The 24,071-nt window shown below is 43.6% G+C and overlaps 1 protein-coding gene across 1 annotated transcript in view; it reads right to left on the bottom strand.

The window, feature by feature from the left end:
* LRWD1 (leucine rich repeats and WD repeat domain containing 1) overlaps nucleotides 1–24,071 on the bottom strand; it is a 245,713-nt gene that overhangs the window by 192,337 nt on the left and 29,305 nt on the right. Inside the window, exon 2 of the mRNA XM_086954793.1 lies at nucleotides 661–816. Within this exon, the coding sequence (XP_086810919.1) occupies nucleotides 661–740 (80 nt within the window). The 5' untranslated portion in view covers nucleotides 741–816. The remainder of the gene's footprint in view (nucleotides 1–660; nucleotides 817–24,071) is intronic.

Genomic DNA, 24,071 nt, shown 5'->3' with positions numbered 1-24,071 from the left:
TACTTTATGCCAGATCTGTACTGAATCAATTGGGACGTGTGTGTGAGACCTGCTGTGTCAAAGAGGGTGTGGTCTTGAAGGGACCTTCTACCATCTGTTATGGGGATGTCTGGTGATACTATCATATTGGCTTGAGGTAGGGAGGACAATGGCCAGAGTGGTAGGGACAGAGGTACCTGATGAGGCTAAATGGTTCTTGCTGACGATCTCCAGAGAGGAGGCATGATCAAGATACACGAAACAGTGGTTGATGCTGGTAACAGTGGTAGTAAAATGGAATATAGCAAAGAGTTGTGAAGCGACCACCCCAACGAAGGTGGCTGAGTGAAAACAGATTTGGACTGATGCTGGCAAGCAGGACGCATGATCTACCACAGCAGGGGGTTCCCACGGAAATGGGAATAGATATGGGGGTCCTAGCAAGCTTACGAGGGTTTGTAAATAGGGTAAATCAAAGAAACAGATTATTTATTACACTGTACGGATGACTCTGCCGCCAACTGTTTGAAAGTTTACTGTATGTTGTTTATATGGATGGGAAATTCACTGTTAACACTGTTCTGAAATACTGTTTGCTGAGCGCACAGCGATAAAACAAGTTAAAAATCATGCTTGCATTAGCCACACTAATTGATAAATATTGTTGTGGGTCTTACATACTTTAATGTCTTTATGTCCTGCAGTCTTCTGGATCGCGGCAGTCCCTTCGTCAACAAAAGCTCTGATGTAATTTTTGCCATTGTCTTTTTTTTAAATGTATTATAAAATCTACACTTTGGCAGCCGTCCGCGGTGTGTGACCTATTGTAGATGCCTCCTGCAAAGATAAACTATTGTTAAAATACATTTTTTTGTAAAACTCTAGATATAATCTCATTCTTCCGAGGTTAAAAAAAATAATAAAACAAAATGCTCTAGCTTAACATGCTTGAATTTGTGATGATTTACGATTACTTTTCGAAAGAAAGGAGTTATGGTAGGTTTACCAAAATCTGAAGAGTACAACTGAAGCATCATTATATTTTGCATTTTGATCTTTAACTCGCATGGCAAGGTGAATAAAGTTTTAAAAACATGGATCCGATTGCATCTTCGTATTACCAGGCTGAGAAGCATTTAGCCCCAGAAACATCTTGGACCAGCTAATTCTTGATGAACCCTCCACATTCAAATACTTTGCTGGAAAGATAAGGATATTGCAGTGGTCTACATGCTGTGCCCTCATCTCACATTGTTTCTCTCTGCGAACAAATTATTCCTTTGCCTGCTTCCTATCCTGTATGCTTTATTCAAGTCTCTTCCCTGCTGGGCTTCAAATTCCAAGTATTTACTGAGTGGTTATTAAACCCTTGTTTTCCTCCAATATAGGTTTTTCTATTGTGTGTAACTTTTTTTAAAGACAAAAGCACCCTGGACTTTTCCATGAGCCATATAGAAATGTTTTGAACAAAACAGACATTCTAACGGTCCTTTCTTAAGTTTTCCTTATGAAGAAAAAAAGCCACTAGATTAGATTTTTAAACATTTAACATGTTAAAACCCGCTTGTTGAGCAGAAGCCATCTTAAAAAAATCCCATTAACAAAACACCCACTCTCGTGTGCCTTATAACAGTCACTTTGATTTAATACTATTACGAACTTATTTTCTATGTGAAGTAAAGCAAATCAGAACTGCTTGAATACCGAAATAGCCAAGTGCAGCAATAGATGTGGGTCATACACTCCTTGAAATGGTACTTGCTTCTATATTGACCACTGTCATACTGGTTTGGTTCACTGCATATTTTAAATGTAACCTTTATCTGACTTCTTGATCTAGTTTCCCTGTACCAGAAGAACATTAGCTTTCCAAGTGCCTTTCAGGGACATCTTGGAGTTCATTCTTAGGTTTCCCCATGTCAAAAGGGAATTTAGATGCCCAGTGCTTGTTTGGTACTGCTGGCCTGCCTTTGATCCCTGAACTGATTTTTTTTTTTTAAACCGTTTTTATTGCAGGAAAAAGGTGCAGTTCACATATGTACAATATTTCTTCCCCACGGGCGCCGCCTCGCCCCCCATCTTCATTTTCAAAGTATACACAGCCATTAAGCCCACAACCCGGGGGGTCGGGCGGCGTCAGTCAGTGGGTCGACCTGCTTGTCATCATGCGCATATGGCTGCTGTTGTATTCGGAGTAGTCTAACCTGCTTTTAACATTTTCGCCCCGCACCCCTCTAACCACCCCTCCCCCCCCCCCGACTCCCCCTCCCTTCTACGCAACTCCCTACCCACCCCAGCTAGCCCCCGCCCGCCGAGTGCTCGACCCTGCGCCTAAGCTCTGCCATAAAGTATGTGTGTGTGTGCTATCAGGAGTGGCGAGGTCGTGTTGCGAATGTGCAACTGGTTAGTGACGGGGTTCTACTTCACTCGACTCAGAGAGGCTGTCCTCTTCTTCTAGCATGCTGTCCCGGAGAGCCTGCACTAGCATCTCCCATTCCATGGCCGCTTCAAGTGCCCGGTCGTATGATCTGCGGCGGGCCAATTGGTACCTGAGCGTGCTTTCGCTCTCTGCCAAGCATTTCATTGGTCCACCTCCTTAACGTTGGGCATCGTTTCGACTTCCAGTTCCTCGTCAGTTCTATTTTAGCTAAAATCAGACCCATATCCACAAATTTGCTCGAGATCCTGTTTTTGGGTGTATGCAGGAACCAATGTAGCAAGCCCACAGCCTTGGTGATTTGTAATTCCCTTTCAGTAACTGTATTCAAGGTCTCAATAACCTCCCTCCAGTAGTCCCGCAAGTGTGTGCAATCCCAAAGCATATGGCCCAGGTCTGCCCCCACTGTGTTACATCTAGGGCACGCCGCAACTCCAAAGTACTTCTCAATCCTCCTGGGTGTGAGATAGGCCCTATGCAGTATATAGAAGTGAATCAGCTGAAAACGGGCGTTTCTTGTACTCTTTCTTGCCCGCCGCACTATCTGTGCCCATGTGGTATCCGGGATCTCAGTCCCTAGTTCAAGCTCCCAAGCCTCTTTCAACGTGGTTAAGGGTTGCAACGTTTCGCGTGACATTCGCGAATAGAGGCATGTCACTGATTTATATGTACCGGCCGCCATCATTGTATATTGACAAGCCATTGATGTCAGGGGCTCCTGGATCCCCTCCCCCCAGTGTGCTTGCATCGTGCGTGTTACAGCTGCATGCATTAAAAAGTCCCCCCACGGGAGGTCGAAGCGGTCCTGCAGCGTTTGGTAGGGGATCAGTTCCCCGTTCTCATATAGGTCCCCCAGTACCTGCAGTCCCGCATCTTCCCTTTGATCCCTGAACTGATGGAGACGATTCCTACTCTTGAATCTTTGTTTTTTTAAACCATGTCTTTATTCTTTTTTTAATCAAAACTGTAATACAGTGAAAGCATATTATCCAGAGAACATCTTCTAATGTATCACGTTTCTACCTCATTAAATAAATGTGTTTTACATAGCTTTTTTCCTCTTTTCTTCCTAATTTCCCCAATCTTTCTCCCCTTAACTGCAGATCAAATTGTCCTGGAATCTCTTTTGTAGATATTTTAGAATTAGGAGGCTCCCAGGAGTCATCCTAACAGTCTTATTTTACAAGCTGTTCAGGTCATGGGCTAAGTGACCTGCTCATTTAGTACCTAAGTAAGTGTACATAGTCTTTGGGGCGTGTCAGGAGTGGAAGACCACTTGATAGATATGGAACCAAAGAAGGATAGAAAATCTGTTAACATAAGTCTCTCCATTGCCATTATGTGCCAGAGTCTCTGCCAGCGTGATATTAGAGGAGACGGGGGTCTTTTTTCATTCGATTAGGAGGTTACTGCGGTCTTTGCTGCCTTAAGACAGTCCACATGATTAGCGGATCCGGTTTTGTTTTGAAGTTATAACTGAGGAGAGCACGTAGACAGCATTATAAAAGAGAAATCGGATTGCGATGGGAATCCCAACAGTTTTCATTGTAGCAATATCTGAGCCCAATATGGTTTCATATAGGGCCGTTGCCACCAAATATGCTGGAAGTTTTTTGTATATTATCCCGGTCTGTGGATGCACCTTGTTAAGATTTGCAAGGCAAATATACCAATCAAACACTACCTTGTAGAGTGCCTCTACATATTCTGCGCCAATGCATTTTTCAATGTAGTCAGGAAATCAGAGGTGGTCCATCAGGACGCTATACATCGTGCACCATTTTTCTATGGACATCAGTTCACCAGTTTGATCTTGGGGGTTCATCATGCAGTGCCTAAATTGGTTATCATGGAATTGCGGTTTCATCAAGGTGGAAGGTTTGTTTGTCCTCATCAAATGAGCAAGTCAACCTTAGAGAACATATCTGAGATCATGTAGCACCTCCTCCACCCCTATCCATTTTTCAAATGGGCCTGGCGGAAGTACAGGCGCAAATATAACATTGTAGTGGAGTGAGGTATGTAGTGGTGGAAATGTAATTGTTTGTTTTTGTATTACTTATGTGATTGAAAGTGTGGTGGCTTTTGGAGAGCTACGGTAAGAATTCAGAGGTTGTTCACATTTTGGCCTCCAAAGCAGGTCCCGGATGATTCTGGCCAGTACAGCACAGTTTACGGGAGGCCAGATTTTCTCAGTTTCCCTAAGATACCATTCTTATGGTGCAGCTTGATAATAGATTGTGAACTCTGGGTGGGTTATGCCTTCCTTATCCAGGTTTTCATAAAGTTTTGTGGGCCAATTATGTCCTTCCTCTCTGCAACCGAAAGTTAAAGGTATTTTATTCTCATTTATCCTTCCCGTCCATGGCAGGTAGAGATGGGTCCATCTACAAACATCCTCCCTTAGAAGTTACAATTGCAGAGTCATTTATTCTATACTGATCGGACTGGTTCAAGATCACTAGCCAGAGGTACTTGATAGATTGGGATGCATTCTAAAGGCAAACTTTGATGTCAGTAAAGTGATTTCATCTGGGAGGAGTGTTAAACTCAGCTTCTCCTATTGATTATGTAAACAGACAACAATATCCACACCCCTTCCCTTTACTCAGGATGTACAGAGAACAACCCTTACATACCCAACAGACATCGCTAGCAGCTTTATGCAATTCTACGGTGAACTTTATCGACCAAGGGAGGTGATACAGGTCTCACGGATTAAGCAATTCTTAGACTATATACCATTGCGCACCTTCCCGGGGGATATGTGAGACTCCCTAGATGCACCCATTGTACTGGAGGAGGTTACAACAGCTATGTCCGAGCTGCGGTCGGGCAAAGCCCCTGGTCCTAATGGTTACCCTAGCGAGTTTTACAAAGCATTCACATCCCAACTAGGCCCCCCATCTCCTCAATACAATTCAGGACTCGACCGACGACACGGCTCCCATCTGACTGGTGGCATGCAGAAATTGTGGTTTTTCCCCAAGCCAGGTAGACCACCCGAACACAACACTCCTCATACCGTTCAATATCCCTCTTAAACACCAAAGCAAAAGTCCTTGCTAAAATCCTAGCGAATAGGCCATTACCATATCTGTTTGATATTGTCCATCCAAATCAAGACGGCTTTATGCCCCATCGTTCTACCCACCATAACATCCGGAGAGCACATAATACGATTGCAGCCATAGATCGGTTAAATTGACCAGCAGTATTACTACTAGCGGATATGAACAAAGCCTTTCACTCCATTTGTCGGATATACCCATTTACACTCCTACCACGCTACAATTTCGACCCACAGTTTATAAAATATATCAAACTCCTATACACTTATCTGACCGCTACAATCAGAGTCGCCAGTTGCGTTTCAGCCCCCTTTCCAGTGAGACGGGGGAACGCGGCAGGAATGCCCTCTATCCCCTCTCCTTTTCGCGCTGGCCATTAAGCCACTGGAAAGACGTGCTAATTCAGGGGTTCGAATGGACGATGGACATCTCAGATCGCATAGCATTATATGCAGATGACAGTTTTCTTCCTCACAGATCCAGACAAAACCGCCCCCAGATTATGCATATCTTCAGCGAGACGTCAGGCTTGTATCTGAACCCCCGAAACTCCACCATATGGCCTTTATTGGGCACACAGGGGAATAAAAAATGGGCTGGAAGTCTTCAACTGGCAAAGGATGAACTGCTATACCAGCGTGTGTTCCTGTCCGAGTCTCCTCAACTCTCATGAGGCATGTACTTGAGCACTGCTACCGAAAAAGTGCGATCTAGCATCAGGCTCTGGAGGGGGCCACCCCTATCTTTATATGGGAGAGCTGCTATTTTCAAAATGATCTACCTGCCACAGCTGCTCTATCATCTGCAGAACCACCCGTATCCGATTCAATCTTCCTGGTTTAAACTGATTAATGCCATATTGGGGTAATTCCTATGGGGAGGGTGATTAATCCCGGGTTGCGCTCCGTACTTGTTTCCAAACCATGTACTGTGGTGGTATCACGGAGGCAGATATGCTGTCCTATTATATAGCTTCATATCTCCAAGTAATTAATGATTGGCGTTATGGGCGTAGCGATGACCCAGCATATGCAACAGAGCGGTGGATATTAATTGACCCGGCCCTTACATCCCATCTATATTAATTTGAATCACTGCTCTTTGTTACCCGTCACCAGAGTAGCTCTTCTTCAGGTATGTAAATCTGCATCTTCCTGGGATGACTCGGATTACAAGGTTGCGTTCGTTTGCGCGTGTTTGCAATTTTGTTTACATATCTGTCTGTAATGATCTTGAGGTTTCTGTGTTTTTGAGTCCAATTAATTGGTTTGAAATCAGGTTTTATTAATTCGTAGAGTGGTTTAACCCTCTCTGCATAATTTAGAATATAAGTTCTTCCGAAGTTCAGGAAACCTAGAATTGATTGCGTTTTTGGAGCTTGGAGTACTGCACACTTCTATAAGAAGTTGTCATCTAGGCTTTTGCCTTCACTTGATAACTCATATCCTTAAAATAGGACTGTGAGGTGGGCAATCGGTGATTTTTTAAAGTTAAATTTGTACCCTTCAGATGCGAACCCAAGTATGATGGTGTTCACTCTTTTCAAGTGTGTCTCCAGGTCATTGTCTGTAGGATAGATGTCATCGACATAAGATAATGACTCATCATCATATATTTGTAGTAACTGTTACCCTGGCTGAAAATAATCCTGGGCTGTTCTTGAATCCCTGTGGGAGACGACAAAATTGCTTTTAAGCCCCCATGCTGGAGAAAGCGGTTAAATACCTCCTTTCTGGCGCATTGTTTTGACAGAAAAAAACATTTGAAATATCTAATGTCATTTTATATTTTTTGCGCACAATTTTATTCATTAGTGCTGCACTTTGTGAATATTGTACTGCAAATGTTTTGCAACAAGTGTTTAAGTGTCTGTAGTCCAATAATAGACGATATGAATTGTCTGGTTTGGAGACAAGAAACAAAGGATTGTTCATTTGTGAGGTGCATGTTTCAATCACCCCCTGATATTCAAGTAGATCTAAGATCTCTTGGACTTGTTTTTTAGCTTCTTGCTTAACAGGATACTGCCTTTGTGCAGTAGGTTGATTTTTTAACTGGATTTTATGGTGAGGAGAATCCTCATCCCTTCCTACATGATTTTCATATAATCCAGGTGCTTGGGCCACTGCCCATTTTCTTGCATATGTGTATTTTTTATGAATTGGAATGTGATTTGAGAAGGCAGGCATAATCATTTCTTCGCCATGTGGGCACTCCCTAACAAACTCTGGTGGCCAGTCTTTCTCTGCTAGCAGGATATCAAAGCCTTTAGATAGCGAGACCTTTTATTTTCCTAGTTTTGTCCCCCTCTATACGTAATGTTATTTCATATAGTTCATGGGGCACGCTAACTCTGGTGTCTGCAGTTTCCACCTGAATGTATTCATTCGTGTCCACTGTCTCCAGAAGATTCATCAGGATCTTGCGAGCTATGGTCACTTTTGCTGCGCTGTCTAGCATTGTTTGGGCCCACTCTCCGTTCTGGAGTTGTGTCCTCAGGATCCTCTGCACGTTTTACTTTAATGCTGGCTACCTTCTTTTTGGGAAATAGTCATTTTTTACTTTGATGAGCAGGTCCTTTGTCTTTGGACTTGACGCGCTCTTCTTTATGTTCTGACCGTCCTCTTCTTTCCGATTTCTGTGAGGAAGTCTGAAAAGATCGAGAGGGACGTGTATCAATATCTTGATATCGGTCAGGTTTTTTCAAATTATCCCTATTTCTAAGGTTATATCTTTTTTCAGAGGGCTCCCGTTGTGGAGAATTGCCCCCCCCCCCTTCTGGAGATCCATCTCTCCGTTGGGGCGACTTTCCTCTGGACTGGAAATGTTTTTCTCTGGGAGTGGTTTGCTTATTACCCTCCCACTTATTTTGAGAATTGAGATTATTTTTAATGAAAGTCTTTTCAGGATTTTCAGTTAGTTGGGGTTTTAGTGGTTTCCCACCCAAACTCTCTCTACTTAATTCTTCATAGGATTTTTCAATTATTCTGGCAAGTTCAAAAGGTTGGTCTGATATATCTGTTTCTTTTTGTTTTTGGCGGATCGCCACAGATGCTGCTTCTCCTTTTATGTTGGCTAGTAGTATAGCCGAGACTTGCTTAAAGTCTTTCAGTAATTTCAACCTAGAGTTAAAGCAGGTTCTGGACCATATTCATTTTGAATCTGTCTTAGTACATCTGTATAACCGCCATAGACGGAACACCATGTGTTTTTGTGTAGATTGAAGCAAAGACTGTTCCCCAAGTGTCACAGTCCTCCACATGTGGTGCAATCCCCATTGGTAGGCAGATTGTCAGAATTCTGTGTTTTTCGTGAGGGGTAGTATCAGGAAATACTGCCCGAGTAATTTTTTGAGCTAACCAGAACGGAATTTGTTCCCGTTTTGCGGGTATTTTACCAATGACTGATTGAATAGTCTGTGGTGTAATTTTAATTGTGTTCCCCTGGTGAGGGGTGTGCTGTGGAATTTTTATTGCTGGTTGGACTGTTAAAGTCCGCATGACATATTGTACCAATTGTCTATGTATTTTAATTAATTGTTTTAGTTGAACTAAAAGTTCTCTGTCTGACATTTTTTCAATGTCAGGATGTGGTGTATTGCTGGCTAGAACCGGCCATGTGGAGAAGTGTGGCTCAATGATTAGAGCGGCAGACCCTGATGCAGAGGTCTAGCCCGGGACCAGGGTTCAATTCCCCACCTCGGCGGGTCTTGGGCTCAAAAATCCCACGGACCTGATAATTCTCGCCTCGGTGCCTATTCCAATCATGGAGTCCCACTCTGCAACTCTGGGCAATAGCTTGCTTAATCTCCACAACGGCCCCCACAACGCTAAGGATGCCTGGCCTCCACCTTGGGGGTGCCCAGGAGTGGACGCCTCACACGGAAAGCCAGGATGGGTTCCACAGCGGTATTCGTACAAGCGCCTTGAGACCCTTGCGGGTGAGTAGTGCGCTATACAAGTATCAATTTACATTTTACATTTACTGGTCTACCTAGTGGACCGAGCCTGGTAAAGAGATTTTGATGTTTTAGGGCGCCTTCAAACCAGAGCTCATGCTCCTGGTAAGTTATTGGAATTTCAACTACCTCGAAAGGAACGTATTCCTCTGGAGGTTCCTCTATTTTGTAATAGTGGAACTCTCGTGCCACAGCATTTGCTGCTGGAAAAGTTATCCATGAATAGAATACCTCTGTCTGCCGATATTCAGGTGCCTCGACAACAAATATGACTGTACCACCTCTTGATGATACTTCATTTTCTATAAGTTTTATAGTTAAGGTTTTCCTTATATTTACCGGGATGAGTATTGCATCCGGTTCATTTTGTTTTTGAGACTTGTGTCTTCCGCTAAAAGTTGAGCAGCTAATCTAGCTCTCTCCCTTTCGTCGTCACTTTCCGACATTTTACTGACAAAGTTTGCAGATCAAGTTTTAAGGAAACAAAGATTAGGTGCACAATATTCTGGAACACTGTATTCTTCAACGTTGACTAAACCAAAAACTAATACATAGGAATCTCTTCCTACTAAGTTTTGGCAGATATTAACCTTTTACCCACAACAGACGTCTATTGAAGATTTTACAGGAAAAGGGGTCTGTGTGAAAAACACGACTGAGTTACTCTAGTATCTAACGTTAAATTATCGCCTTACCAAACGTTGGGCGCCATGTAGTGTAGTTCCTATATTCCCAATAGGCTCTGCGCATTGGAATAACAAACGATAGTTTAGACGTAGGCCTGAGGTCGACTAGGTCTCTATTGAATAGGTTAGACTTAATTGTGTGTGCCAGCTAGCTCAGAAGTCATTAGAAATTTTCTCGAATAAACAGAAAGGCATTAACTTTCCTGACTAGACCAGAAGGGATTAGCTTCTGACAACCATATCACATGACAACTTTGTTCCCCCTGCAATAAGGAATATCTCCAGAGTCGCGGAAACAATAGATAGTTATTTCACTCAGTCAATCGTGCATGCTTCATTTCACCAGAAGTGCAGAGAATTAGAGAGACGGTCGTTTTCAATAAAAGGGTTATTTATTGAGCAGTCTTCTTTCTCATGCAAGAGAAATGAATTGCCACAATTGCAATACTTGTCATAGAATAAAGTGCGTACAGTAAATGTAGTATTATGAAATACTGTAAAAGCATTTATATGGTTTCTAAGCCATAAGATACTTAAAATGGATAAAATACATAAAATTATAAAATAATGAATAAACGTACTCAACTGGTGTTTCCAGATACGCCTACCCCAGTGTACCTAACCTAAGCCTAGTACGTGGGAAGGAGTAGATTAGTTACAGTTTTTTGCCAAGAATCTGAATCAAGAATTCTCCATGGGTCTAATCAGCTCCGTACCTTGGGTATAGAATGAAGGAGGTCTTCTATCTCTCTCTCAGGACTCTATCTCCCAGTAACCCGCAAGGGTAGCAGGGAAACACTGGAGCTGGATTTCTCAGCAGGAGAAAAGACAGCGTCTCTCTCAGTGCGTCAGCAGGGAGGGTCGGCTTCCTTCGGCAGTCGTATCAGCAGGGCCTCAGGCAAGTAGATAACCGATCTGCTCCAAACCACCGTGTGTTGCTTAAGGCAGATGTTGGTATATTTATACCTGGAAGGTGCAGAGTTTGATGTAAGGTTGGACATAAGACGTCACTAAGAACTGGCAGTTCTTTCAGGACTCCAGGAGTTCTAGGACAAATCAAAACAGAAGCAGGGGGAATTCCCGGGCTGCTGGAGGCTTGGTTTGTTTAAGAACGCGTTGTACTTTCTAGGAGTCTATGGGAGTAGCCTTGCCGTATTTGGACTGCATTGGCCATGACTTAATATGGATATGATTCTTATGCCTTTATAAGGATAGGATTTGTTACTACCACATAAGGGCATAAATCGGGAATATCTAATTAGGGCCCTAGATACATTCACAACATAACAACGTTACGTCAATTGTACACATCAACCAAGAAGGAGAATATTGATCTTGAATTTCGTGTAATAAATTCAGGAAATGGGTGGTATCTCTAACATAGCTTCGCCAAGATTGAACAAACTTTTGAAAAAATGGTCAACCAATCGACCCGCTGGTGAAAAGATTGAATCGCAGCCAGAAACTAGGTCGAAATGGGAGGTCAACTAAACTTTTATGAACTTTGGGAAGCATATATAGCCTTCCCTCTTTTTAGAGGGGTGAAGTGGGGGCAGCGTACGTCAGAAGAAGTCACAACTTTTGGTAGACATGAGAAAAGAAAGGACCAAATAACGGTCCCAGTGTGGCATCATGAAGGGTTTAGAAGGAAATGTGAATCCAACCTTTGAGAAAAATCGCATCCCAATAGGAGATTTGAGGAAGGACAGTGAATTCAGTGGATGCACAAAGGTCTTACAGATAACTTAAGCGTGGCCACTGCAAGTCCTTGTTGGGCCAAAGGCCAAATGAACAGCAAGACAAACAGTTTAGCTTGCAATGTGTCTACGTTGGGAGTGTCACATTAGGCCAGCTTTTTGTCTCGGAATACACAGATTCTGTAGAACGAAGCCTGGGCACATGGGCGACAGCCACAACCTCAAGGGGGAAACTGAATGTAATGTTTAAAGATCCAGCCAGATGGTGCATGATCAGGAAAGTGCCCCAATGATTCTGCTAGGTACTGAGGCGCAGGAACTCTTGGCACAAAGCCCAGGACACCATGCTGCTTGTTGCCACCAGATGACAGTGTTGCCCTAAACAAGTGTCCTGTTAATGGGCAGCAGGAATCTTTCATGCCAAGCTAATTGCTCACACACCCAGCAGACTGATGTGGAGGAAAGTCACAGCAGGAGATCAGAGCCTTGTGATCTCCACCTCTCCAAATGAACTCAATTCAGCAATAATGCAGCTGTCACAACTATCAGCTCTGGGCAGGGCAGGGAGAAGGGTCTTTCACTGGTCCAATTGAGGTGGATCCGCAACCACTGCAGATCTTTTGCAGTCTTCTCTAAAATCTGGATAGAATCATACTGCTTCCCTTGGTACTGAGCTCACTAAGAATTCATATCGCACAGTAGAGCCTGTATGCGTCATCTGGCATGGTCGACGAGCAGGATGCAGAAGGCAAATTAGCCAAGAAGCCTCGCACCTGGGGACCTAGGACCCAGGCTGCATTACTATGATCATACCCGAATGAACTGGACTTGTTGACCAGGAGAGAAGGCCCGAAAGTGTACCGTATTGAAGACTGCTCTGATAAAAGGAAGTCTCTGTGATTGAGTCAGGTGTTATATTGGCATCATGATTCCCAGCAATGCAAGGTGGTTCACCAACCTGTGTAGGTAGTCCACAACAGACTGTGGCAAGTCCACCTTTAACAGCCAGTCGTTAAGGTAGGATAAGCCTTGTAACCCCAACCACCACTATCACCGTTGGGTGCATTAGGACATACTCCTTACACGACCGAGTCGTGGCCCAAACCCTAACACCTGAAACATACCTCGTATGTATATGTCAGACATGTTTTTGCGACAGTCCTTACAAGAAGTGAAGGTGCAGATGGAGCAGTATTACTGCTGCATAGTGAAGTTGATTAGTGACTTGTGTATTATAGTGCTACAGGTCTCGAAAAATCTACTTGCTCATTCGCTATTGTGGGTCTGATTTTATCAGGTAAAACTATATTTAGGACCTACTCACTCATTCTGGCAAAGAACAGGTGTTCTGCTCAGACAGAAAGTGAAGGAGCAATAAAGATGCCTTTAATTCTTGTTTTTATCTTGTCACATTTTCACTGTGTTCAGAGACGGAGGTCAGAAGTCAGTTTACAAATACTTTTCTTCTTGGACCGCAGAGTTCCAGGACATTATAAAGTGAACCGTCTGACCTGATGTACGAAGTGTGAAATGAAAGGCTGTAGGGTATCAGGTATTTCCTAGCACACATTTAAATAGCTAACAATTTAACTTTACAAACATTTCAAAACACATTTCAGCAGTTGTGAAAGCCCATTTTGTGCACTTGTGTGATGAAAAACACATTTTAAATAGGATGAAAAACAAATCAGAAAATTTTTACTTGGTGACATGCAAATGATAATTGTGATTATTGTTAATACACTCAATATATTTACCAGTAAAGCTGCAAGGTAGTAGGAAGGTTTTTGGCCATTTCCTGGAAATGTACAGTCTGTAAATTACAGTTCACGACCACATCGTGCTTTAGTAATGTACTTATTAAAAGTGAGAGTTTAAACAAACTGAGAAACACTGCAGCCCTGATGGCAATTCTATTACTAAACTAAGAGGCAAGTCAAAGGTCATGTTTATCCTATATGTGGGCTAGATTTTTATTACACATGGAACAAACGTTTAGTCTATTTAATCAAACAAAAAAGTTGTGTTATAGATAAGGCTCCTGGTTTTCCATTTAAACGGATGTTTACATATATACAGACAGAAAGCTTTTTGGTTTTTGTCTGTATTTATATATAACAAACACTGGCGTTGCCAATAGGTCTCGCAGTAGGAAAGTTGGAGCTATTACAATTGCAAATAACAATGCCTTTTTTTTTTGTTTTCATTTTAAAAACATAAAGGGCTTTGTCATTTACAAAACCAATAGCTCCAACTTTCCTACTGCGAGACCTCTTGGCAACGCCAGTGCTTGTAAATGACATTTTATGTTTATATCTGTCGGCTGCCTTCGACACGGTGGACCACAACATCCTTCTCCACCGTGTCGAGCAAGCTGGCATCCAGGGCCTGGCGTTGGCATGGGTCAAATCCTTCCTGACCGGGAGGTCTCAGACCCTCAGCCTGGGCACTTTCAGAGCTCCTCGGGAGCACTTGCCCTGTGGGGGTCCCTCAGGGCTCCTCTCTATCCCCCCTTCTTTTCAATCTTTATCTTCGACCCCTTCTTTTTTCCTTGAGGCAGTGGGACGTCACCGTCTTCAATTACGCGGACGACCTGCAACTCATTTTCCCTCTTGATTCCCCCTCTGCTATTCCCAACTTTCAGGCAGCTATGTCTCACATTCTATCGTGGATGTGCCAAAATCAGCTTAAGCTGAATCCCGGAAAGACGGAGCTTCTCCTCCCGGGTAAGAGCTCTACCCACTGGGGTCCGCATTTTTGGCCGTCAGAACTTGGCCTCCCCCCCACCCCTGTGGCCTCGGTAAAAAGCCTTGGGATCACTATTGACTCCGGTCTCTCCCTCGGGCCTCAGGTGGGGACAGTTGTCTCCTCCTGCATGTTCCAGCTGCGCAGGATCAGGAAGGTGGCTTATCTCCTCACCCCTGAAGCTCTCCTGCAAGTAATCATGGCCCTCGTCCTCTCCCGCTTAGATTTTTCGAATGCTATCTATCATGGTCTGCCCAAAACATCTCTTTGCAGACTACAATTCGTTCAGAATCAAGCGGCGAGATTGGCCTTTGGGAGTCCGAAATGGCAATCCGCCAAACCCCTCCTTCAAAAACTGCATTGGCTCCCCGTCACCTCGAGGGCAGCCTTTAAGATCGGCTGCCTCACCTTTAAATCCTTATCTGGTTCCTGTCCTGTCTTTTTGAAATCTCTCATCAGGACTTATAGCCCCTCTCGGAACCTGAGATCCTCTCATCTGCACCTCTTACTCACTTCCCCTGTCAAACTCTGCAGATCTGGAGGCCGGAGATTTGCATTTCTGGCCCCCAAACTTTGGAATTCTTTCCCCATCTCTCTCAAAACCTCCAATTCCCTTACCCTCTTCCGTAAATCCCTAAAAACTTGGCTCTTCCCTCAATCTGGCTAATTCCTCCCAGTCCCCCCCCAGCAGTCTGCCAGCGCCAGGAAACCCATGGTGTCAGCGCGCTTTATAAATGTCCCTTACAATACAATATCGTTATTGGCATTGTCAATAACAATATATAAATATAAAATGTCATTTACAAAATCAATAGCTCCAACTTTCCAAATGCGAAACCTATTGACAACGCCAGTGCTTGTTAATACAGCTGTAATTTCTTAAAGAGATGCTAATACAATGTTAAATAGAGGCTGACGCGTTGAGACGTAAAAATGGAATGATGAGTAATTTTGAAAACAAACTGAGGCTACTTTTTTTAATTTTTTTTTTTTTTTTTTTAAAGAGTTCAGCTTCCTGGTTTTAAAAATCGGTTTGAAGTCGGTGCGTGATTATGATGTGACCCTGCCTGGAGAGGGGGCCTATAATGTCCTAATCACGTCCCTCAGTGGCATACCTCCCAGCCCTGACTTAAACCCGATACATACTTGCAATAGCGTAGGGGCCGACGGCAATGCAGCTCGAGCCTTCGTTTTGACAGGACCCGTGTCTGGAGGGTCAGCTCAGTGTTTTCCATAGCATAATCCTTGGTTAGTGTGGTAATTGGGGACCCCTAGACATACCCGCATAGGTACAAGCACAAAAAAATCAATGGTGAACATGAAAAGCTACAGACTTTTTATGCTTTGGTGGAGTGCTTCCATGATGTCCCCCAAATCTCTGATTGCTCACAGCTATAGCCTATCACTTGAATAGGAAGTAATGCTTTCGAGGAACAAGTCTTCATGACTCGCACCACATTTGAAAGTTTGGCTATGAGGAACGAAAAGTTCCTACTCAGTGCAGTGAAACAAGAACCATCTCTAGAAAAAAACGTATTACTATTTTCACAGCATTTCAGCCACTTTGATGAACCAATGCTGATATGCAGCTCATACATTATCCAAGGTGTCTGCAAAACACACCCAGGTCACCCCCCAAACAGCAGTCACAAAAGGAGGACCCGGACAACACTCACTAAAAAAAGGAAAACAAGCTCAGCAGACCGGGATAGGAGCAGCTCGAATTTTGCTTACTCAGACAGCCTGAAATGCCTCATCGAGATGCCACTTGAAATGGGAAACAAAATGGCCAGCCATTGCAACAACAATCATAAAACACGAGCCGAAGCAAATGAAAACAAGTGGAGCTAAACTGCGTGTATGCAAATGTGAGCATTTGAACTTAATTTGGTAAAGTTCCAACGTTTCTTCCTTGCAGTCAGGTGAGCACTGGACCACCCCCACTCTGAAGAATCGGGTTGTGTAATGGAAGGGTCTTTGTGCAAAGCAGCGGGCATTGCCACCAAGTTCTTGCTTCAAAGCCAAGGAGTGGTGCAGGGCCTGGCTGGCCAATAAGTAGCAATAGATTTCATCTTGCTGAATAACCACATTAAGTCACTGTTACTGGCTATTCCTTTACACTATGTCATACAATACTTTTCAAGCTTCTGCGCGTCGATGGCACTCTGAAATGTTTCTGCTCGACAAATGAGGTCTACACTGCGAGGCTTTGCAGCCCACGGCGGAGATTCCGAACGAAACTGAACCGCATAAACGAAAGCAGCCTGTCCAACTCTTGACGAAGGATTGCTTTCAAGAGAGCAATAAAACATCCAAGTTGGAGTGACTGTTGTGAAAGCCCTCACTCCGGAGCCTCACGTGATTTCGTTTTCAATACGTGGCTGGTGAATAATAAATATTCCTGCAGCCTGCAAGTCCAAATTTCGAAACTTTAAAGTAAAATTGGAATTTACACTGAAAGAAAAAAAAAAAAAAAAACTTATTTCACTGCTTGCTCTGCAGCTAGGCTGCAGCTCGCCTGTACCAGAGACACCGGGCCATGGTGTCTGTCTTCCGTGTGGAGCGGGGCTAGCTGAATGTGTGCTTCTGGAAATAATGCATTCCCGCCCTTCCCTAAAGAATGCCGTCCCTCGAAGTACGTGTCTGCTGCGTAGTAATAGACCGGGTTGCTCTGTAGAAGTGATGTGCCTGCCGCGCGCCCGAAAGTAAAATAAATAAACTGCACCAGGAATTCGAAAGGAATGGCTGAAATATTAAAGTAGCTCTGAGGAAATTGTCTAACGATCCACTCTCTGCACACTTAAGTGACGGCGGGGGGCGGGGGGGCGGGGAGAGGTAAACCGAATGCTACAAATGTTGTGGCAGGCGGATGAGGGAGATGTCGGCTGGCCTCGCAATGCTGCCAAATGGCCGGAGGGAAGCCGGATGGGGGCGGGAGAGCCTGGTGGGGTGGGGGTGGGTTCGGGAATGCAAGCGAAGCCCTTTGGGAAACTGAAAGTACGGCCGGCCTGCGGCCGGCCATGAATAATTAGGGGAGGAGAAGCCCTTTGATGTGCTGGGCTGGCTGTGAATGCGCGTGCTTGTTTGCTCACGTGATTCACGTGAACTTCAAGAAAACCGCAGCAGAAAGCTTGGTTTCACGATTTTGGCTACTTGAATTCTCGCTCCCTCAATGCGCTTGCGCGCATTGTAGGTCACGAGACCTAAAAACGGGAAAATACTAACAAAACCAATGCTTCTTCTGCCTCTGTGCACTGTAAAATCCGAGTCAGAGGTGCACAGAGGCACCCAAAAGAAATGGGAAACTGCTCCAGAGACGGGGGAACTGGCAGGGCTGTGTCTGTAGAGACACTCCAGCACCCCTCACAGCGGTAGTTCACACAATCCAATTGTTGTAGCAGTGCAAGCAGCGGATGTCCATCAAGAGGTGTGAAAACACCACAGGACATCTGCTGCAGCTCCAGCAACCTTTTGTTTTTAGGTCTGACGTGTGGCGTCACTGTTGTGCTTTAAACATCCCACGCCACCTTAATCCCACCACGTTCTAGGCCGAGAAAATTCTCAGGTAGTGTTGACAGGACATATTTCCTGTCTGAGTGATTTTAGACACATCGAAATGTTGCTGCTGGCATTGTTTTGGTAAATGACGCACATTGCAGGCTTCCTGAAGAGTGGTATAGGGGCCGATTAACAGTGAGAGCCTCAAATGTATCTGCAGAGGAGGTCTGCCCTCTCCCCCACTGGGCTTAGTTTGCATTTCCCAGCTCGCCTCTTTCTTAGGACCGAGGATTCATCATCGTTTTTTTTCCCCTTTAAAACACCAGCTTGGTGCATTGCAGGGCATGTAGTTTTGCGGTTAACAGTTTCAGAATAGGCTCCAAACCCCAGCATACAAAGGGCGCTTGCTGTTCACTAAAATACGAGAATTGCCCACTTCTCAGCTAAGTTTTAAAATTTTACAAAGTCAGCTACTCCATTAACACAAGCATTTGCAATGCAATAGGTCTCGCATTAGGAAAGTTTGAGCTATTGGTATTATAAATGACATTTTTTATTTATGCGCTTGTTTTGAAAATAGCAAAATTAATAGCTTTGTCATTTACAATGCCAATAGTTTTATCTTTTGCAAATGTGACACCTATAACATTTGTAACACAATATGTGTTGTAGCACTGAGTGGTATTTGGAGTGTATGTTGCATTGAGCGTAGTGTAATTATGTGGCGTGTAATTATGTGGCACTGAGTGGGATTTGGAGTGTATGTTGCATTTTGCGCAGTGTAATTATGTGGAGTGTAATTATGTGGTCCCCCCTAAACAGTATCCATAGCGATGTAATTCTCTTCCCAATGAATATTGCAGTAAAGTCAGAAGCAATACATTTGTTAATTTATACATATATGGGAAACTGTAACTTTAAAAAAAAGAGTGCATATATTTTACGCAATAGATATAAATAAACAACTGGTTTTAACATGACAGTTATCACCTATTCATTTAGAAGGATCAACCTACTGTATGTTTACATAATCAAACTCAATATACAAGGCATATCAAGAAAAAAAAATTAGGATAAACACAGGGGAGGTGGTAACAGAATGGGTGGTGGAGGGAGGGCCACAGAGAGCTAAAGAAGAGAGGGAGGTATAGAGGAGGGTACAGAGATATAGAAAAGAGCTGAGTGAGGAGGTAAACGAGTGTGGGTGGGGGGGACCCAAGGATAGATGCAAATAAAGGCAAAGATTGAGGGGGGAATGGTACAAAATGTGGAGGAGTGAGAGGGAAAGGTCCAACGGGAGATGAAGGAAGTGGGGACGGTAAGTGGTCAGGAGGAGCGAGTTAAGAGACAATAGAAAGATTATTGAAAGGGGAGGAATGGTAAAAACTGAGGCGCGAAAAAAAGTGAGAGGAGCAAAGAGAGATAACGGAAGACAGGTGCATGTAAAGAAATCAGGAGGGAGCTAAATTGCTGAAGGGGACAGATGGGAGGAAGAGAAAAGGGGAAGAATGAAAATAAAATGGGAGAGAAAAAATTCGGCTGAATCTACCCCTGAATGAGAGTGTCCAAAAGAGGAGGGAGCCGACGCCTAGACTCGAACCCGGATTCCCAGTTTCAAAGTCGGCAGCTTTTGCCGTTATGCCACATTCTGGCTCAAGTAATAGGGCCTGAAGACAAACACGAACATTATTGAACAAAATATTCTCTGAAAAGTTGAGTTCTGTTATTTACAGCTCTGCACTATGTACGGGTTTAAGAACACGGGAGCTGGAAGATAATTGCCTGGTTCAGACTGACGCCCATAAGCATCTTCGTTCATGAAGGGGGCGCGAGCTAAGTCGCGGGAGACTGAAGCGCGAGGAGAGGAGGAGCGCCATGTGGGTCGGCCAGGGAGGATGAATGAGCTAAAAATAAAATGCTGTGGGGTTTGAGCGGAGAGCAGATATCCTCTTTAGACTCCAACATTAAATCAAACCCTTAAACTGACCTTGTTACGCTAATGTTACATAAAATTACTTCACTTAAAAAGGAACCTTAACCTAACCACACATGGGCGTCCGCAGACTTTTTTCCAGGGGGGGGCAAAATGTTAACGTCATAACCATCCTCCGACATGATGTGTGCCAGGTGGGGCACAAGAAACACTGATGCGCATAACTGGTATAGACTCAATTAAATGACAAGAATCCAGGACATGTGACTGACCCTGCCACCGCCTGTAGGGAAAATGCTAAACTTTTTGACAAGCTGCTTTATCTCGGTCTGCTAGGTGTGCAGACTTCTGGGTACTCGATCCAACACCAATCAAGGCTGTCTTCAGCACTGAATACTTTAAAACAGCCTATGATTAAAGCACGAGATTAAATATACTGTATGCACAGTGTATGTTAGGGATTATTTGTAGCGCACATATTTACCAATATTGGCTTCTTGGCTCTGGAATTCATGATAAATGTTATCCAAAGTTAAAGCACAACGTCAAAGTCAGTAATCAATAATACAGCAATCACACACGCTAGTGATTCGCCAAGGGGTGCTCCCTTTACTAGAATTTCCCTGGCATTGCAAAATTTTACACATATTCAATTAATTTACACAAAATAAAATGTATAGGTCCAAATGTTAGCTATATTTTTGAAAAGAAACCTAGAGTCCCTCTACGTGTTCTCAATGGCAAACTGACAACGTGCACATGTTTAGGGATACAATAATGGCCAGCTCCCTTATGCGGAAGCCCGCACCGTAAATGTGTGGCACATGCGGCACCTGCAGCAGCGGCACATCAGAGGTCCAGGGATGCTGAGTCGCACACAGTGGTCGAAGTGGGGGAAAAAAGTAGGAGAACAGTGGGCGGAAAATCAGAGGGAGGGAATAAACCAAGGATTGGATCTGTGGGTGGAGCCAGAAGTGTGGCCAGAATGCACAGACAACCCAATTGTTAGTATGTGTTTGGCATTTCACTGCCCAGTTTAATCAACCAATGGATACACATGATTATTTAAGATTATAATGAGTTATTGACATTAAAATATATTCACAAAGTGGGATATGCTTCTAATCACAGAATGTACCAAATACGATAAAATGTGGAAACACAAGCCATTTGTCTCCGAGCCATGGAGTTTCTATCATCAGCACTTCTCCCTTTTTCCACAACAGCAGTTCAAACATGAGTGGCAAAATATCCTAGTTTACAAATGTTCTCTAAAATTATGGCTCTGCCATAGTTGCCTCATAATGCAAGATCTGCTGCATGATCTGACCATTTAAACTAATAAATTGTCTGTAGCTCAAACATATCAAAAGTTAATAAAAAATGTGACTTGTGTTGCTGCGGAGTGGATGGCCTATTGCAAAGGTTGACTGATCACCTTTCTCACTGCTGCGTTTGTATGTTACACTGGTACTAATAAGGCTAAATCTTTCCAGAGACTGTTAGCATGTGTACACACGTCAAAATAATAAAATATCTTTAAATATACTTCATTACGCTGCTGCCGTATTTTTAATGCATAATTTAGTCAACACTATGACATCATTTTGTCATCCTTTGCTGCATAATTCCAGTGGCCCCACAGCAGGCAGCACATGTTAAAAGTGATTGTAAATGAAGCAGGGAGACTGTGAAAATTGTGAACTTAGTTTGGTGTGCGTGCAAATCCTGCATTGTCAATCCCTGGTGAGTTGCAGTTACCCAATGGAGGTACCTATAGGTGAGGCAGACTGGCCTCAAGGGCAGGGCCAGCCATAGCACTGGTGGTGTCCTGTGCATTAATGTTTGTTACTGCACTCCCAATGGCCACATCTCCCATGGATTCCCTCACTACCACCCTTTAGCTGTGCCCCCCCCCCTAAGTCTCCATAACCACTCTCTCTCAGATGCATTTAATTTGATTTACAGCGCCACTCATACTATTGTAGGGTGTCAGAGCACTTTACATCACACACATTACACAGAGACAATCAATATATGTGTAAATCACTGTATAGAAAATGTTACATAAGACTAAGGACTACAAGGTGAAGGAGTCACGTGACAACCATACTAGTAGCCCGTATAGTTTTATAGTGATTGGTCTGGAGAAACACAATACCCGGAATTTAAAACATAATACCATGGTTGGGGGTTCTCCTTAATAATCAGAATTGATTTCTGTCCAAAAGAACACTTTTTGGGACATTAGGATAATCAAAGACTGGGAGGGGGGGAGCTTGACATAACGCTCTCATGTATACCTTGCAGTTTGTATGCAGCTCTTAGATGACAGTTAATAGCTCACTGTTCTAAGTTAGGATTTTAACTCATGAACTGCAAGTAACAAAAGGATCTCTCTGACAAAAGCAGTGACCCACTGACCAATTTACAATATGTGCACTTTGTGATCTGCATGGCACATGTTCTTTGCAGCCGGTTCATTAACCCTCTGAGCTACCTTCCCATGACTCAAAACTTCAACTAGACAAAATTCTGATCTCTCTCTAGGAACATTAATCACCAGAGTCATCATGACATTTTAATTGTTGCCGAAAAGTGCTGGAGGTCAGGAAGGAAGCAGCAAGCGTTTTTAAAACCATAATATACTTGCAAACATGATGCCTTCACCTAAAGTCAGCACCCGGTGCGGTCACACTGGTTGCACCGCCCTAGAGCTGGCCCTTCTCAAGGGTTCTGTGATATCAGTAACAGAGTCACTATTGTTCTAGGGCGTGCTGCTTCAAAGTTTTGCTCGCAAGACTGGAAGTGAACTTCAGTATGGATAGTGGTGGACAAGCCTTGAAGGTTAACCTACACTTGTCATGCTAGGGTCCACCTTCTGGTGCAAAGACACCAGGGCTTCTAAGGTGTTGCGAAGCCTTCTAAGGTCTAGCATGTGATTGTGCTCTCGCAGGAGAGTGGTCTGGTGGACTGATTATTAAGGCTGAACCTGGTTCACAGTTCCAAATTCAGCAGCTCTGACCATAATGCCACATTCTCTCCCCCACTGAACACCGTACTGCCCCACTGAGAAAAACTCCCACTGTCTTCAACTACAACCCAATTGTTGTCCGCTATAAACACCTGGATGCGGCTCAATTTAAATTACGCACTAGACAAGAGCAATATGCGGCCTACAAAAAAAAAAAGTAACAACATCCTGGAAACACTTATAGGAAATGCAACATTTAGCAAACCATGGGAAATGTAAGCAGGAACCATATGGTTACCTTAATGCTTTTACACTCCCTCAGAAATAAGTGAGTGCTTTTGCCTGAAAAGTTAAGACACGACTACAGTGCCCTGAAAGGACCCATTTCAATGGCCATTGCTTATATCTTTACAGAACATAAGCAGTATGGTAAAAAGACCACATCACTGGACGCAGAACCGCAGCACACATTTTGTTTTCCAATCCACACATTGCAGTACCTCCAGGATTGGTGCACTAGTTCCAAGTCCAGGGAAAACAAAGACAAGAAAACAAAAATAGCGCTTCACTGGCAAACTCTGTAAAAGTGGCGCTAATTTGTTTCGTTGTGAATAAAATCATTTTGGGCAGTTTGCTACCACTCTGTCGTACTTTATTTAGTTATTAATCTATTTGTGATATATTTTTAGCCTTTTATTCCCAATGCTGCACTTTAGAATTAAAATGTCAGAAAAATACAACATTTCCAGCAAAACGGTCTTTCTTTTTTGGATCCATTTCACAGGGAAGAAAATAAAAGAAAGGAGAGAAAAGAGAGTGAGAACCCCGTCTTAAAACACGGATTTCATGGGCGTCCGCAGGGGGGGGGCAAGGAGGGGATCTCCAGGGGGGGGGCAAGCGCCCCTCCTTGCCCCCTCCTGCGGACGCCCATGTAACCACAACTGTTACCCCAATTTAAAATATATCAAGTTAAGTAACTTAAGACAAAATATTAACCAAAATCACCAAAACTAAGCTAATGTAATTAAAGCAGGGGGCGGATCCCTTTGAAGCACAGCCTCGCGGCCGTGAAAGAAGTAAACAGCAGGGATGT

This window comes from Lissotriton vulgaris, chromosome 2_1 (assembly GCF_964263255.1).
Source record: "Lissotriton vulgaris chromosome 2_1, aLisVul1.2, whole genome shotgun sequence".
Classification (NCBI taxonomy): domain Eukaryota; kingdom Metazoa; phylum Chordata; class Amphibia; order Caudata; family Salamandridae; genus Lissotriton; species Lissotriton vulgaris.
Note: the sequence above shows the minus strand (reverse complement) of the source record. Positions and strands in the feature narration are given on the sequence as shown.